Source organism: Lacerta agilis, chromosome 13 (genome assembly GCF_009819535.1).
Source record: "Lacerta agilis isolate rLacAgi1 chromosome 13, rLacAgi1.pri, whole genome shotgun sequence".
Classification (NCBI taxonomy): Eukaryota; Metazoa; Chordata; class Lepidosauria; order Squamata; family Lacertidae; genus Lacerta; species Lacerta agilis.
The window spans coordinates 36,537,640-36,555,330 of record NC_046324.1 but is presented as its reverse complement, the minus strand read 5'-3'; the positions used below and the strand labels follow the sequence as shown (position 1 = coordinate 36,555,330).

At 45.2% G+C, this 17,691-nt stretch overlaps 1 protein-coding gene across 1 annotated transcript; it reads left to right on the top strand.

The window, feature by feature from the left end:
* The first annotated feature begins 884 nt into the window (after nt 1-884).
* On the top strand, nt 885-16,534 carry LOC117056577 (major facilitator superfamily domain-containing protein 1-like). Its single transcript, XM_033167061.1, has 13 exons — nt 885-992; nt 2,148-2,248; nt 3,547-3,668; nt 4,556-4,611; nt 6,020-6,163; nt 6,826-6,984; nt 8,311-8,426; nt 9,596-9,696; nt 11,844-11,955; nt 12,593-12,730; nt 12,982-13,121; nt 13,630-13,741; nt 15,033-16,534. The coding sequence occupies exons 1-13, from the start codon at nt 968-970 to the stop codon at nt 15,144-15,146; spliced, it is 1,440 nt and encodes a 479-aa protein (XP_033022952.1). The 5' UTR covers nt 885-967; the 3' UTR covers nt 15,147-16,534.
* The last annotated feature ends 1,157 nt before the right edge of the window (nt 16,535-17,691 follow it).

Here is a 17,691-nt window from a genome sequence, read left to right as displayed (position 1 = left end):
CGCCCACAGCGCCTCCAAGAGACAGCGATCTTCCTTTAAAGCCCTAAACAGCCTCTGCCCAGTATACCTGAAGGAGCGTCTCCACCTCCATCATTCAACCCAGACACTGAGGTCCAGCTCCAAGGGCCTTCTGGCAGTTCCCACACTGCAAGAAGTGAAGCTACAGGGAACCAGACAGAGGGCCTTCTCAGTAGTAGCGCCCACCCTGTGGAACACCCTCCCATCAGATGTCAAGGAAATAAACAACTTTCTGACCTTTAGGAGACATCTGAAGGCAGCCCTGTTTAGGGAAGTTTTTAATGTTTGATGTTTTATTGTATTTTTAATATTCTGTTGGAAGCCCCGTGGAGTGGCTGGGGAAACTCAGCCAGATGGGCTGGGTATAAATAATAAATTATTATTATTATTATTCCCTCACGCCTCAGAGGTGGCCAACCCAAGAGGGCAGGCAATATATATAATGTCCAGTACTGTAGCTCCTTAGAGACCAACTAAGTTTGTTCTTATAAGCTTTCGTGTGCATGCACACTTCACTAAGAAGGAGAGGGGAGAGTGACAGGCCCACAGGCGAACTGTAGAGACCCGAGCTCCTTCTCGGGAGGGGCGTGGCTCTTAGGAAGCAGAGAGGACAGCTCAGTGGGTGGGGAAAGAGGGCGGGGCTCAGGCTCAGCCGCGAGCGGATTTGTTGGTGTCGTCACCAAGCTGGGCGGTGAGCGCCCGCCCAGTTTCCGCAGCAGTAGGCGGAGCTGGAGGGGAGGTTGTCACTCAGAGGAGACGTGGGCTGGGCTGGCGAGACAAAGGCAGAAAAGTGAGCGGAGGTGGGCGGAGTCTGAGTGCCAGGCAGTGCCGGCCGGTGTCTGACTCGAGCGGAGGGGCGTGGCTAAGCGAAGAGGGGCGGAGACTCCGGTTCCTCGCGGTGAGCTGAAACTTGCGGAGGAAGAAGCGGTCGCCAGAACTGAAAAAAGCCATGGCGGAGGCGGCAGCCGAGAAAGGTGAGCGCGAGTCGCGCCTGTCACGTGACCGTCGTTAGGGCACGTGACGGGCTATGCGTTTTCCCCTACCCGCCGCCCCCGTTCTTCTTTTGCTTAATTGCCAAAGCGAGAAAGAGGAAGGAGGCGCTTCCTTGGAAATCACGTTCCTTCCTCCTATTAATAGAAAATTGAAGAGCGCGCGTGCGAGGCTCTTTGCACATGCTCAGAGGTTCACTGTGCACAAGCTCAGTATAGACCTCTTGATCGCTTGCCTGGAGGCCCCTCTTTTTTTACCCACGTCTCCGGGCGTTAAAAATAAGGTCTTGTACTCAAGCCCTGCTTAAGCCTTCCTCTTTGCCTCTCTGCACTGAATTTCTTACGGGCTGAGTGGCGTGGTGGGCAGATTTCCTCCCCCTTCCCCCACTGAATATCGCCTGGTCATTTTAGAGGGGCTGTGTTACTGTGTTTTGCCGTTGCTTCTAGGGAGCCCTTGCTTCTCTCTTGCTCCACTGAGTCTGTTTTTGTGGTCCCAATTTGAGCCCAATATCGTATTTAACCTATATGAATATTTATATTCTGCTTCTTAACTCGATGTCCTGTCAAATATTAAAACCTAGGAAAATGTATATTGAAACTTCCAAGAAAAATGCAAAATAAACCTGCAGCAAATGCACCTCTGCATGCACATGCAAATTATAAGCTTCGCAATGATCAATGTGAAGTTCCTTTCTGTGATTCCTGCCCCCACCTCTTATCTCTGCCAGGGAGCCACATGAAAGTAGGGTCCCATTGAAATACACTGCAATACCTGTATTTGATGTGAACATATTAGCTGTTTTCAGGGTGGTGATTTACTGGTAAGTGCTCCCATAATTAGGTTAGCAAGCAAAACCACAGTGTTGTATTCAGCTAAGTTTTACTTAAGAGTATACCATTTGGGATTAATGGACCTCAATTAACCATGGCTATTAATTTTAAGAAGTCTACTCTTGAGTAGAACTAACATTGGCTACAGCCCACAATTTCCAAGTGGGACACAACTGCCTTGTTATCAGTTATTTCATTGCACAATACAATTGTGAAACACAGTCATGGTAAAATTCTGTGAAACTTTTTCCCTCCCTCAGTTTTGCAGCTTTTGCCTTATGTTCATATTAACATGTCTTTTTTCTGCAGCTTACTACAGATTCCTTGTGCTCTTCTTCAATTGCCTCTTGACCTTTGGCTCTTACTTCTGCTTTGATATCCCCAGTGTTTTGCAAGAGCAGTTTCAAGGGGTAAGTGCTTAGGTGGGAATGAGCAACAGTATTCTGTAAAAGGTCATATTGACTGCAGTCTTGAGACAAAATGGGTTGGTGGGGTATAAATATAAAATGTCTCTGAGCCCAAGTCTTTTCAAGCTGACCAGGTCAAAGAAGAGAGCTGTTTCCACAGCTGAAGGGCATATATGTTGGAATTATTTTTGTTGCTTCCGGGACTCAAGCAAAACTGATAGTTTAAATGCAAAAATAAAATAAAAAATAAGAAAATTATCCAGTAGCACCTTAGAGACCAACTAAATTTGTTCTGGGTATAAGCTTTCGTGTGCATGCACACTTCTTCTGATACCTTCAGATGCACACAAAAGCTTATACCCAGAACAAACTTAGCTGGTCTCTAAGGTGCTACTGGATAATTTTCTTATTTTTTAAATTTATTTCGACTGCGTCAGACCAACACAGCTACCTACCTGAATCTAGAAGTTTAAATGCCGCCACAGTTTCTACAGACTAGATTTGTACATCTTTGTCCAAAGTGCAACAGACCTGGAATTCATCTTCAGTTGGAGTACTTTAGACATCGGGGTGGGGAACACATGACCTCCCAGATGTTGGACACCAACCCTCATCAACCTCAGTCAGCATGACCAATGGTCAGGGATGATTATGGGAACTGTAGTCCAGCAACATGAGGTGTCTCATCCCTGGATTAGAAGGATTCGTGACTGAGGATAGGTTTATCATCATATGTACTAATGGAAAACTCAGTTCTGTGAGTGGCCAAAGTGGTACCATTTAGAGGAGAGGTATTGCCAGGCTCCAGGAAGACATGAAGGTTTGCAGTACTCCCCAAAGCTTCCCTATCAGGACTGAATGTGCCCATTGGTCATAGAACACTGGTTTAGTGTTGGGAGGGGAACAGGATAATAAGGTGAAGGTCTCTCTCAGCTCTCCAACTCTGTCAGCTAAGATCCTTTCAGTAGAGACAGACCTGGGATCTTTTGCATGCAGAGCACTGATCGGTTGCTGAGCTGTGGCACTGGCCTGTCATAAAAGTATATGTCTTCTCCAACCATTTAAAGTCATTTTCCTCCTTTTGTATGAGGGCCAATCAGTTCCTACTCCCTACCTATGATTCCCAAGAGTCCTAAGAGTTTGCTATATGAAGTAATATTAGGAATTTGATAAATAGCACTAGCCACCTAAGGCAAAACAGGCAGCTGGGTGTCTTGGAATGGCTGAATCCAGATGTCCACCTACTCAACCCCTTGTTTATTTCTGGAGCTCATTTCCTTTTACTCTGACTTGTTATATAGAATCTAACCTGTCCCAACGGCACGCACCACAATGGCACAGGGCATAATGGAACTGACTGTGTGGAAGGCCTGGGAATGACGCCTGAAGAGTACAATCTTCTGTATGCTATCTATGCCTGGACGTAAGTCATTCTTCTATATCTTCCTATATACATTAAAAAGTAAGGCTGTTGGCATGCTGCAGTTTCAGGGGCTACTGATATGTCCACTCCACCATGACAAATGGCAGATAGGCAAGTGAGAAAGTAGCATGGGTGGCAGGTGGCCCATGCGAGCTGTCTAACTCTGTGTGTGTGTGTGTGTGTGTGTGTGTTTGCGCGCGTGTGGGCTTCACAGTGCCATTTGGCCAATAACTCAGTGAAGCTATCCCCTCCATTAAATGCAACTGCAGCAAAGTTTGGCAGAGTGTAGAGGGGTACTTCACTGAGCAAAACACCCCCTCCATTAAGCTCTCAGTTTTATATTTATCTTTTAAGTATATCTATGTATATGTGGGGATGTATATGGGAAAGGCTGTGAGTGGCTACTAACAATGTTGACTGTGTTCTCCTGTCAGAGGCAGCATGTATCTGAGTACCAGGTATTGGGAATCACAAGTGCAGAGAGTGCTGTGTTCTCCTGTCGTAGAATTGTAGAGCTGGGAGGGACCACAAGGATCATCAAGTCCAGTCCCCTGTAATGCAGGAATCTTTTTGCCCACCGTGAGGCTTGAACCCACAACCCACAACCCTGAAATCAAGAGTCTTATGCTCTACCAACTGAGCTATAATCTGGGCTGGTATGCATCTGAGTACCAGGTGCAGAAGGTGCTATGTACTCAAGTCCTGTTTGTGGGCTTTGCATAGGGCATGTGGTTGGTTACTGTGGGAGCTGGATGTTAGACTAGATGGGCCTTTGGTCTGCTCCAGCAAGGCTCTTCTAACACAGAAACAGTAAATAAGTAGAAGCAAACATATTAAAAAAAAAACAAACAAACCCAATAACTCTTTTTTTCTTTTGTTTCCCATAGCAATGCACTGGTGGTGATCATGGCTGGCTTCTTAATTGACAAACTGGGGAATCGCTGTAAGTTCCGAGGCGTTGAACTATGGCTGATTGTTCGCCCTCCCCACTTGACTGCTTGCTTTCAGGGGTCATCTGGTGAATCCATTCTGTGTGCTCCTTTGTTTTCCATTTGTTTTCTGTGACGCAGTTGGCAAGGATGCAAAACGGGACTTTTTCTTATGCGGCACCAAGTATACTAAGTCATTTAGGGCTTTAAATACTAATATGAGGACTTTGAATTGGGCCTGGAAACAAACTGGAAACCTATGAGGCTGTTTTAGAAAGGTGTTGTGTGCGTTGGAATAAACCTGTGTGAATTGGAATATATCTGTGCACAGTTTATGGTTGATTCCAGCATTTAACAGAACAACCCAAACTGTGGGAAAGTGCCTACTGGTGATACACCAGCTTACCAGTATACCTGAAGATGCGTCTCCACCCTCATCATTCAACCCGGATACTGAGGTCCAGCTCCAAGGGCCTTCTGGTGCGAGAAGTGAGGTTACAGGGAACCAGGCAGAGGGCCTTCTCAGTAGTGGCGCCTGCCCTGTGGAACGCCCTCCTATCAGATGTCAAGGAAATAAATAACTGACTTTTAGAAGACATCTGAAGACAGCCCTGTTTAGGGAAGTTTTTGATGTTTTTATTGTATTTTTAATATTCTGTTGGGAGCCTCTGAGAGTGGCTGGGGAAACCCAGCCAGATGGGCGGGGTATAAATAATAAATTATCATTATTAAAAGCCACTGTGTCCAAACCCCAGTTCAGGAGACACTGAAGCTGGCAGAGAGTATTTCTGCCAATGTGGGATTTCCTCTGCCAGTGGTTCTCCATATGAGCTGTTTCCCAGCTCAACATATCTGGAGTTTGGATTAGTGGAGGCTAGTCCATTAGAGCGAATGGGGCAGGGACTGGCCAACTCAGTCTGCCCTCAGCTCATCGCCCACCTGTCTTATGTTCCTTCTTACAACCATCCCAGGAGGTATCACTGGTTGTCAACTTCCTCCCCCTTAGTCTCAGTGTTGCCCTTGTGGAATTCAGGAGGGAGAAGGATGGGGACAGAGCTGCAATTACCTGTCATTGGCTCTGTTGCCACTTTACTCTGGCTTCACAAACCATTGGCCTCCTGCCTTCTGCCCTGCCATTTGCAATGAGCACCAGCCACCACTCGTTTGGATTACACAATATCACGGGAACAGCGTTCACTGAGATGTGCCCGTTTGCAGTGAACCAAAGCAAAATAGGTCGATAATGTTTCCCTGTTGGATGTCATTCCAGTTAATAGACAGGCATTGCGTGCTCAAGTGTTACCAAAATAGTCATAGACCTGGATCCAAGAACTGGCCTCCTCTTACTCCTCCAGTTTGCATAGTTGTTAAAAGCCCATTTGCCTCGATTTAATGAACTTCTTCCATCTTCTTCTTCTCTAGTTGGTGTATTTCTCTTCTCTTTCCTCACTGTCCTGGGATCATCCATATTTGCTCTGGGCTCTCACTTCAGAGGAACGCCGTACCTCTTGCCACTGATGCTGACAGGCAGGTTGCTTTTCGGCTCTGGAAACGGGTCACTGACAAGTAAGGACAGAAAGAAATCCTTTTTTTCAGTTAAGACGGGTGGCTTACGGTAATTCTGTAGATTTTAATTGCTGTGCATTGCCTTGGGGAATCAGGAAATCCAAAGTCATATGGGTTTTTCATGGATAAAGAGAGCCAGTGTGGTGTAGTGGTTAAGAGTGGTAGACTTGTAATCTGGGGAACCGGGTTCGTGTCTCCACTCCTCCACATGCAGCTGCTGGGTGACCTTGGGCTAGTCACACTTCTCTGAAGTCTCTCAGCCCCACTCACCTCACAGAGTGTTTGTTTGGGGGAGGAAGGGAAAGGAGAATGTTAGCCGCTTTGAGACTCCATCGGGTAGTGAAAAGCGGGATATCAAATCCAAACTCTTCTTCTTCTTCTTCTTCTTCTTCTTCTTCTTCTTCTTCTTCTAAATGTCTGTACTGCTGATTGGAGACGCTCTGGTTTCCATTTCTGGTCTTTTCCCTTCTCCTAGTGTTCACGTGGTTTCACATATAGCTTTTTTGTTTTTTTATTGTTTGTTTGTGACTGCTCTGTTCACTACCTTGAGTATTGTATGAAAAGATGGGCTATTAATTTTGTTATCAACTCTTCTCCATTTTCAGCACCTATCTTTCTCATGAAATCACTTAATAACACTGCTGTCTTTTCTGCTTTTTGAGTTGTGCAGAATCGTATCACAGCCTTCTGGTTCAAGGGGAAAGAGTTGGCTCTGGCATTTGGGCTAACACTCTCCTTTTCCCGGCTCGGAAGTGTCCTCAACTTCTTCTTCACCCAGCAGTTTGAAAGTCACTTTGGCATCCAGTGGACTCTCTGGGGAGGTGAGTTTCATGTCAGCTTGCCTCTACAGCAGGGGCGGAGAACCATTTTCACCCTGAGGGTCACATTCTATTCTGGACAAATTTCTACGGCCCACATACCAATGGTCAGTGTGGTCAGAGGCAAAAGTGGTCAAAACAGCAAACATAAATTTTTTCCTTTGTACAGTAGGCCATCTTCTTACATACACTCTCACACTTTCCTCTCTATGTTCCATCCTGACAAACAAGAAGCATTATCAGAGTCTCAGGAAACATTCCAGCCAGACCAAAACAAACAAACTCAAGCAGGGCTAGTGAGAGATGTGACTAGAGAGAGTGTGGGGTCTGGGGAGAGTCCCAGGGGCTTGATAGAGAGGCCTGGAATGCTGTGTTGGACCCCCCCCCCCTTAAATTTCCCATTCCTGAATTGGAGCGTTTCAAGAAGGTCAGTTTATATTGCAGCAAATACACTGTGTCATCCCTCAAGCAAGCACTTCTGTTTCCGAAATACCATATTTTCACCGATAAGAAGTAGCAGTGCTTGTTGCTGGACACAATATGATTCTTGACTCAGTTATTAGGTCCGTTGCAATGTGAAATGCTGTCTGGAATGTGGTTGCATGAGTGTGCAGGCAGCTACAAACACTAGTGCCCTATGGCATCAGTGGTGATGAACAACTCAATTGTTAATGCACTTCCAAGTAGGAATTGTGTTTTGGTTCCAGTAGGGGAATTGATGCTTTTGAATTATGGTGCTGGAGGAGACTCTTGAGAGTCCCATGGACTGCAAGAAGATCAAACCTATCCATTCTCAAAGAAATCAGCCCTGAGTACTCACTAGAAGGACAGATCCTGAAGTTGAGGCTCCAGTACTTTGGCCACCTCATGAGAAGAGAAGACTCCCTAGAAAAGACCCTGATGTTGGGAAAGATGGAGGGCACAAGGAGAAGGGGACGACAGAGGATGAGATGGTTGGACAGTGTCCTCGAAGCTACTAACATGAGTTTGGCCAAACTGCGAGAGGCAGTGAAGGATAGGCGTGCCTGGCGTGCTCTGGTCCATGGGGTCACGAAGAGTCGGACACGACTGAACGACTGAACAACAACAACAACAGGGGTGGTCACCTTGCAAAGACCATAAGTGACTAGCTAGTGTGTGTGTGTGTGTGTGTGTGTTGCGGGGGGAGAAGACCCTTGCCAGTTTCACCTCTCCAGCATTTTTTTTTTTTTTGCAATTAGCTGGGCTTTCTGTCCCCAAATGAACCCAAACCACGTTCTTATCTAACACACCCTTAAAGCATTCCAGTGATCACAGTTCCACCCACCAGTCGTTCCTCTCTGCCTGCAGGGACTTTGTTATGTGTCCTGGGCTTTCTTTCTGCTGTCGTCGTCAGTGTGCTGGACAAGATGGGCATGAAGCAGCTCGGATTGGATGGAGTTATCCAGCAAGAGTCCAAGAAAGTGGTATGTGAGGCAGAAGTTGCATTGAGCCACGTATGCTTGGTTTTCCATTGTGAGCTTTGTGTGCAAAGGCTGAAAGCCTCATTTATCATAGGCAGCCAGGAGAGGGAGCCAAGTGCCTTTTAGCAAAAGTCTCCAAGCTGTAGCTCTCCAGTTTCCTTTCTCTGCAAAGACTGGGTGGTGGCAGTTATCTGAGTGGTTGTGACCCTGAAAGCATTTTGCCCAGCAAATATGTTTGACTGGCAGCTGTTTGGCCCATCTAGGACAGTGCCATGAATTTAAGCCCTGATTTTGAGTCCGCAGTGACCTGGATTTTTGGTTCTCATTGCCATGGCATGATGTAGTCTTGTTTGTGGCGGCCCTGTTTTGCTCTGCTGCTTCATGCACTGTTGGTTTATTACTGGAAGAACAGGAAAGGGTCTCTTCCCCCCCAACATTCAATGTAGGGAGCCCCTAATGCAGGCTATAGATACTGCCATAAACTGCCAGAGCCAGATTTGATTGAAACCTCAATGCTGCACTAGGCTTAGTGCTGGATTTATGCATAGGCTAAGTAATCTATGGCTTATGGCTCCAATATATATATTTTTCACTACACCCCAAGTTTTACATAATTGATTTTTAGAAAGGGAACTGGGAAACAGTCTGATATGATACCTGCTCTGTCCCTGAACTAGTGTTGTCAAAGAATATTTCCGTTTTTATCCTTCCTGACTAAAAAGGTATAATAACAATCTGTGTGGCGACCCTCCTTCTTTAGGTGGTAGTGGTGAAAATTCAGCCCTAGAGCAGGGATGGAAGAGGTGAGGCCCTTCAGGTAATGTTGGACTTCACCTCCCATCAGCCAGTTGGCATGACCAGTGATGAGGAATGATGGGAATTGTAGTCCAGGGACACCTGAAGGGCCACAGATTCCTCCCTGCCCTGGAACTTTTAACCTTCAGAGTTTTGGACGAGGACACGGTGCCATTTGCGTAAGTTACAGGAAACCTCTTAAGAGCAGGCTGAAAACTGAACCAATGACTTGGGAGAGGTAGCCTGGACAGTCGTCTGCTTGAGATGCTTTATATCTGGATCTCTTGCATGGCGCAGCGAGGTGGACCAGATAGTTGAAAAAGACCCTTCAACTCTGTGATTCTATGATGTGCATTTTATTTTTCTCTAATTGGCAGCGGGTTCAGGATGTCCGACACCTACCTCTTCGCTATTGGCTCCTGGTCCTGACCATCATGTTTTTCTACAACGGGATCTTTCCTTTTGTGGCAGATGCCAGGTAAACAGTTTACTGTGGTGGTTTTAGTGACTCATCCCAATGCTGAGGTTTGGTTGAAGCAGGAAGAAGTATGAATGTTAATAAATAAGTGAGAAGTGGGCAGAATGGCCCAAACTCATATGGACTGGGCAGCAGAGTCCCCTCTACTAATTAGTTTTGGCCGGCTCTGCCTTGCCAATCTGGTTCTCATATGTGGCCCTAGAACAAACTAGGCCTAGAAGGGCTCAGGATTACTAGTTTCCAAGATATTCCCTGTTGGCAAATCAATTACTATCCCTGTTGGACTTAAAACTTGTAGGATGAACTGTGATTAAATGGCTGCACTGAAGAAGAAGAGTTTGGATTTGATATCCTGCTTTATCACTACCCGAAGGAGTCTCAAAGCGGCTAACATTCTCCTTTCCCTTCCTCCCCCACAACAAACACTCTGTGAGGTGAGTGGGGCTGAGAGACTTCAAAGAAGTGTGACTAGCCCAAGGTCACCCAGCAGCTGCATGTGGAGGAGCGGAGACGCGAACCCTGTTCACCAGATTACGAGCCTACCGCACTTAACCACTACACTACACTGGCTGCTGGTCCATTTCTGGGCCCAGTTCAAAGTACTGGTGTACATCTTCAAAGCAGGGGTGAAGAGTCTGTGGCCCTCCCAAGTGTTGCCAGCCACAACTCCTATATCACTGGCCTTGCTGGCTGGTGCCAGTTGGGAGTCCAACATCTGGAGGTTTGCAGGGTTCCCCATCCCTGCTTCAAAGTACTTTATGGCTTGGAACCAGGGTAGAAGGTCTGGCTTTTTGCTTCTGTTGCATGAGATGATTATCAGAAGACTGCCTTTCAGTGTCTTATGAAGCACCTCAGTGATTTTAAAATACAGTAAAAACCATATACAAGTTTTTAAGCATTCTAAAACAGATAAAACATTCTAAAGCATTAAATACATTCTCTCAGCCAGTGACCTCAGGAACAGTGCATTGTAGCCATCAAATGTCTGAGTAAACGGGAATGTTTTAAAATTCTTGCTAAGCCAATTAATGAGGGAGACAGACACACCTCATTTCATTACTATGTCAGGTAAGCTGTTTCGGGAAAGTTCTTCAAGGGTGAGAGATAAATCCTAATAATAACAGCAGCAACAACTCCTCCTCTTCCTCAAGTGGGAGGGTAGAAACCAAAGGCCTGATACCTTTGCAGAGCTTTCAGAAGTCATTAATTCTGGAAAGAGTCCTCCTTTCAATACATCCTGAGTGGCTGCAGCCAAAAAGCCCCCTGGCACCCTGCCAGCTTCTTGGGCTGCGCTTGGTCTTCAAAGTGCCCTACATGGCAGCTCTTGGGTCGTATTGCAGCTTCCTCAAATACACAGGCTGGGGCTCCTTTCCCTTGTCTTGGGAGACTTGGATCTCATCCTTCCTGATTCCACCTTAAAATGCTGTGACCTTGGCAGATTTCCTGCACTGCTTTTCTACACCAGCAAAATGAGTATTGATTGGAGGGGTTGAGATGTGACATTAAGCCATTGGTACAGCAAGACATTTTTAGACTCTGGACTTAATGGGTCTTTTTGGGGGGGGGTTGTCTTTAGATGGTCATGTGTATTACGCTACTTACTATGAAATGTGGCAAGCTAGCCAGGCTGTGTTTGGGGGAGCTTCCACCTCATTCTTTGACTTCTCCCTCAAAGTCCTGCCTTGATAGCACCACTATGTTAGGTAAGTGCAAAGCAGAACAGGAGTTATGCTAGGGATTTAAAGACTCTCTGGGCACAGGCATGGTCTACAGCACGGGTAGCCAATGTGGTGGCCTCTAGATGCTGTTGTACCATAGCTCTGATCAGCCCTGGGCAGAAGGCCAGTTTATCAAACAACGTTGTTTTTATTCTCAGGGATCTCTAGCAATTGTAGCTTTATAAGGGAGTGAGGGTCTCCTAATAGCTCTCAGAACCCTTAGGAAGCTGCAGGATTCCCTGGGGGAAGCCACGACTGTTAAACAGTACTTAAAATATATGGTGCAGATGTGGCCATTTGTCTGCAGAGGCCCTTGGGGAAAAAAGCAAGTCAGAAGAGCTCAATTGTTTCCATATGGATAAAAAGGAAATCTTTCTGTCATGTGATCTAGAATCTTAATGGGCTTCTCTCTCCCGCAACCCTTTCCAGCAAGTTTATCCAAGATAAGTACCCTGGCTACAGCCAACAGGCAGCTGCTTACATTGCTGGGGCGGTTTACGACAGCTCCCTTGTTCTCTCAGCGGCAGTGGGCATACTGATCGTAAGTACTTGTGTCACTGGCTTTGGTGTAACGCTTGGGGCGGGGGTTGGAATTCCTTGACATGGTTTCTGCAGGGTGAGAGCTGCACATTCAGCTATTCCAGTGGAGTAGCAGGATTTTGCAAATTGAAATGAGGAGGGCTGGCTTTTGGAACCTGACCTCAAGTTAGATCAAATCATAGATTGGATTGCTTTTATATATACTTTTAAAAAACCTTACAACGTACCATATTTTTCTGTGTATAAGACGCCCCCTATTTTGGGGGACACAAAATTAAGAAATTGGGGGGAGGACTGTCCACAGTTGTTGAGGTTGGGGGAGGGGCTTGCCCAGAGTTGTTGCCCAGACCGACAGTTGGTATCGCGTGCTGCTGCCAATTCTGCCAATCGTCTGCCCACTTGCCAACACCAGCCGCCAATTGGCAGCAGCACTTGCCGCAGCCACCAGTCACCCGCCCAATCGCCGCTAAAAATTTCCTGCTCGCGGCAGCAACCAATCCCATTTCTGACATTATTTTATAAGAAAAAAAAACGCTTGTCTTTATACACGGAAAACTACAGCATTTTAGACAACCAAGCAGATTGCCAAGCAATACAGCGGTTTTACGTAGAATTATTACTTTTTTTCCATTTTTCAGGATTATGTTGGACTGAGAGGTATATTTGCAGTTGGCTGCGCAGTGTTGACTTTGCCCGTCTTTGCCCTCTTGGCTTTCACGTTTGTTCCTCCACTTGTCTCTACCATCTGGCTGGGCATTACCTACTCCTTTGCAGCAGTAAGTCATCAGAAATGTGATATTATCTCCCCATTCCTGGTTTCTGCTTCCCTAGAATACATGGGATAGGTTCTACATCATTTACCTAGCACCTGCCTCATTAGAGGAAGTTTCCATGTTCCCTCTTTTAGGTACATGGGTGGAAACAAGGGGTGAAGATGAAAAACACCCATTCCCCCTAGTTTAACAGTCTTACTTCTCAAATCACCTATTTTCTCTCTGTTTCTGTTGTTTCAATCACCTCTTGACAGGCTAGCATGTGGCCCTCTATACCCCTTGTGGTCCCCCAGGCAACCTTGGGGACAGCCATGGGGCTTGCAACATCAGTACAGATGATTGGAATTGGCCTCTCTAATGTGATTGTGGGACGGATTCTGGGAACCAAGTCGAGGTGAGAATAGTTGCTTTTCTTCCTTCCTCACAGTTGTGCCGTCAAAAAAATGACACCATTGTCACCATCACTCCCGAACCCCAGATCCCATGTTGCTCCAAGGCTTGGTGATGGGAACACATTATTTTGCTTATGTCTACATTATTGGACTGCCATATTTCAGCGATTCGTCTGTCAAAAATGGCATCTGGGTGGAATTTTCGGTAACCAGTTAAAATATCTGGGGAAACCCAGGCCTATGGCAGCCCACATCGGAAGTGTTGAATTTTTGGAAAATTTCCAAAAAACTTCAATTTTGGGGGGGAGATTTTGCAGAAAGAAAGAAAGAAAGAAAGAAAAAAAGAAAGAAAGAAAGAAAGAAAGAAGCCCACAACTTTGGCCAAAAATTAATAATTCCAGATTTTCACTTCTTGAAATATGGCAAACCTTCTATATGAGGGGATGTAAATTCTCAAGCAATTAGCTGTCTTGTTTGCCATATGTACATTTATTAATATTTACCTTGCAGTGAGTTAAAGATCCCATTGTGGCGATGGCAACAGATGATGGTCTTCATGCTGGCAAACACCATTGCTTGCATTGTTGCCTCCATTAGCCTCAACATAGCGGACATGAAGCAGGTAAGTGTCAGTATTTGGGGCATCTGCCATAAAGAAGCCTAATTCTGCTCCTCATTCCTGCCTGATAATATCTTTCATTTTTAAATAATAAAAGGTTCATTCCCAAAGCATCATAATGTACAGCCAAGATTGGCTAAAATTTCAGAACCCCAAACTGGGCCATTAAGAAGACTGGTGGTGGCAGCAGAGTTCTGTCCATTTCTTGTGATTTTTGGTCCTCTCTTGTTCTTTATGCCATATGCTATTAAGTCAGGTTCCCCCAGCAAAGATGCTGTTGTGCAGTTAATCCCAAATCCTAGCAAAACAGTATCACTGCACACTGTTGTTAATTAAGAAAGCATTGAATGACTTTATGCAAAGCCACGAGGTTCCACATTGTATCCAGAAATGGAGGGTTTTGTCTTACTGCGTTTCCTAGTAAGAAATAAATGTTTTAGGGAGTTGGTTTCGGTTCTAAAGCGCCTTTTTCATGACAGAACTGTAGAGCAAGAGAAGAAGCAGGTCGGTAAACAAATGAGTCTTAACTTTAGACAGACCCAGCCTGACTCAAGTTATTACTGCTAATTAGGTAAAGGGACCCCTGATCATTAGTTACAGTCGTGTCCAACTCTGGGGTTTTGGCGCTCATCTCGCGTTACTGGCCGAGGGAGTCGGTGTACAGCTTCCGGGTCATGTGGCCAGCATGACTAAGCCGCTTCTGGCGAACCAGAGCAGCGCACGGAAACGCTGTTTACCTTACTGCTGGAGTGGTACCCATTTATCTACTTGCACTTTGATGTGCTTTCGAACTGCTAGGTGGGCAAGAGCAGGAATCGAGCAACGGGAGCTCACCCCGTCGCAGGGATTCCAACCGCCGACCTTCTGATCAGCAAGCCCTAGGCTCTGTGGTTTAACCCACAGCGCCACCCGCATCCTTTACTGCTAATTACTTTATTTAAAATAGAGTAATTTTATTTTAAATAATGAGGAGGTTGCAGCCTTTACCTCTTGCTGCTGGTGGGTAACCAAAATTGATACAGCTTGTGGGTGGTGGCAGATATGATGTTAAGACTTTTCCCCAGTTCTCTGCTGCTGCTGTCATTACGACCAACTTCCCTGAATAAGGTCACCAGGGTGTAATTATGACCAGGAGGTAAAGCTTCTAAGGCAGACCTGATAGAATGTGATTCCTGCTTTATATGGTGGTGAAATAGGGTTTGGAAAAATCAGCCTAGCACCTCAGCTGACAGTGAGATTCCAAAACCCCAAAGTAATGCCCGGTTTGATTTTCCTGACTTCTATCTTTTTCTAGGGTGGAACATTGAACCGCTCAACAAAGCGCTCATCAACAGAGGAGCCTGCCAGGCAGCCTGTAGACACAGCCCCACTCCTCAGTGAGGTGGAAGATGAAGGATCCATCAACTAGGAAGCCCTCTGTGCGCTACTGTCTAATATTTCATTAAGGAATCTAAACACAAGTCCAACTTACAGTACAGTCCCTTTTTAGGCCCTCATATACATGCAAGTTGGGCTTATGTAAGGAACAAAAGGGAAATCTTACACTACGGGGTTCTACAAATCTGCCATGTGCCAAGAAAGCCTGTAATACTGCCTCTTGGGAACTGGAGCTGTTTAACTGCGGTCATAGAAGAATACTTCAACAAGAGGACAGTTATTTCCAGCTCCTGGTTCTCCAGTATAGGCAGAATTTTTCTGTATGTTGTAGTTTGAAAAGCACAGAAGCAACCCTAATGGAAAAGTCAAATCCTACTGAAATCAAGGGGAATTCAGTGAGTAAATTTGCAAGTTACCTCTTTATCATATAAGACCCACTTAAGTATTGGGATATTCAAAACATGTCTTCTTAGAATCTCTGCTGCAGGCCTAGATATCTATCCTGTTATTATGTTTGCAGGTAGTGTGGACATCCCCTTCAAATGTAGCACAATCTCTTGGTGAACATGAACCTCAAAAAGCTATGGAATGAACAGGAGTCAGTATTATTTCATGCTGGTTCATGCCCATGTCTTGACCTAATCTGTTTTCTATTACACATAGGCCCCAAACAAAACCTACTGTGTATGCACACCGATTCCTTGGTGTTAGCCAAAATAACAAATAAGAACTGCAGCAAAATACTGCAGTGTGGACTGCTCCAGTTCAAGGTTATAAGACCACAAGAGCAGTCCTTGCTAGGTCTGTCCAAAGGCCCCTCCAGTCCTGTATTCCTTTCTCACAGTGACTAATCAGATGTTTATGGGAAGCCCACAAGCATCACCTGAGCACAAGAGTGTTCTCTCCACCTGTCATTCCTGGCAGTTGACATTCAGAGGCATACAGCGTCTGAAAGCGAGGGAGACTATAGAGGAAAGGGCTATCACTACACCTTGTGGTAGTTCTAACTATGCTCTGTCAGTGTTGCAGTCAGCCATGCCCTTTTCCAGAATGCTTTATTCCATCCCAAGATGGCTACTCACTGGGCATCCACTCCTTAGCATTTCCCTCAAGCTGCTACTATCTGCCTCTTGTAGTGCTTAGATTGACAATTGGAGAGTGAGCTTGCTATTAGTATATAGGACATACTTATTTGATGGTCTTGGAATTCTTGACAAACATAAGTGCAAATTGATCAAGATCCACTATGGAGAAGTTTTCAGTGAGTTGGTTGCCTGTTTGCAAATTCCTACATTCTTGCATTGCTGGGGGTTGGACTAGATGACCCTTGGGCTCCCTTCCAGCTCTACAGTTCTACGATTCTGTGAAACAGATAATGCTAGCACCTTCCTTCAGGCTATTAAATCTTGCCAAAACTTATCTATGATTATATTCAAGAGCTTGGATATAGAGCCAGCAACACTACATGTACTGGAAAAACAACTTCTTGGCTTTCATCCCAGGCTTTTTCATGCATAATGTTGGCTGTGAGCTATTTGAATAACGTATCTATAATACCAGGAATGGTAGAATCTGTGGCTCTCTGGCTTCCATTATGACCAACTACTAGCCATTCTGGCTGGGGGCCTATGAGAATTCAGCAATATATGGAATACTACAGGTTAGTTATCTCTGCTCTGCAGTAAAAATTGCTAAGAAAGCTGCATTTGACGAATGTCCTTAGTTTATTAAGTTTTCACCTAATGAGCCTTACCCAGTCTGCAAATGCACATATGCAGAGAGCTTCCACTAACAATACACTGTTTGGAGTAAAGTATTTTTTCCATATCTGCTATGAAGTTCTTGCTCTACTGATGTCCAAAGAGCTGGGGGGGGGGGGGTTGTGCTCATGTAGCTTTCCAGCATACACCTCAGTATTACTAACATAGGACTGTTACAGAGAATGTACTTCCAAGTCTTTCCCCCTTTGCCACAATATCTCTTTTTACACCTAGTGATTATGTACAGGAACTTCTACGCTATACTGCAACAACATTAACAGAATGCTGATTTTGGCTTGCAAACGCCACTAGGAGAAAGGAATAAAATATTTTTAATATTTCTTAAATGATTTCCTTGAAGTTGTGTGACCACACTTCAGTATTAAATCACTAGCACAAGTTGATTAACTTAATGACAACACTGCTCATTTTCAAGTACTGGAGAAAAGTGTATTGCCTAATGTTGCTGAGAGGTCAAATTAGGAACCATCTGCGGGCAACCAGAATTGTATTGAAAGGCAGCTACTATCTGCAGCTAATGTGAGGACAGAACAGATGGTACAGAAATGAATCCAATAAAGTTAATGCTTCTTTCCTAGTGACTGAAGACTGAGTCAGCCTTAAGGTATTTTACTGCAAAAGAAACATTCTGTTAGCAATATTAAAAAGTGAAGGAGGTAGAAAAATGTTTCCCTCCTTGCATAGTGTAAATATTTGGAAAATGGACTATTTGTACTGTAACCTGCTCCAAAGATGTTGAGGTAGGGGTTAAGGTGAAAACTAGTCAGTAAAGGGTTTCAAGTCACTGTAGCATAG

What these genes read in the sequence shown, in the direction of transcription:
- LOC117056577 (XM_033167061.1), top strand. Translation starts at nt 968, where the DNA reads ATGGCGGAGGCGGCAGCCGAGAAAG. An exon ending in GGAGGCGGCAGCCGAGAAAG is followed by an intron (nt 993 to 2,147) that starts GTGAGCGCGAGT and finishes TTTTTTCTGCAG; the next exon opens with CTTACTACAGATTCCTTGTG. An exon ending in TTACCTACTCCTTTGCAGCA is followed by an intron (nt 12,731 to 12,981) that starts GTAAGTCATCAG and finishes ACCTCTTGACAG; the next exon opens with GCTAGCATGTGGCCCTCTAT.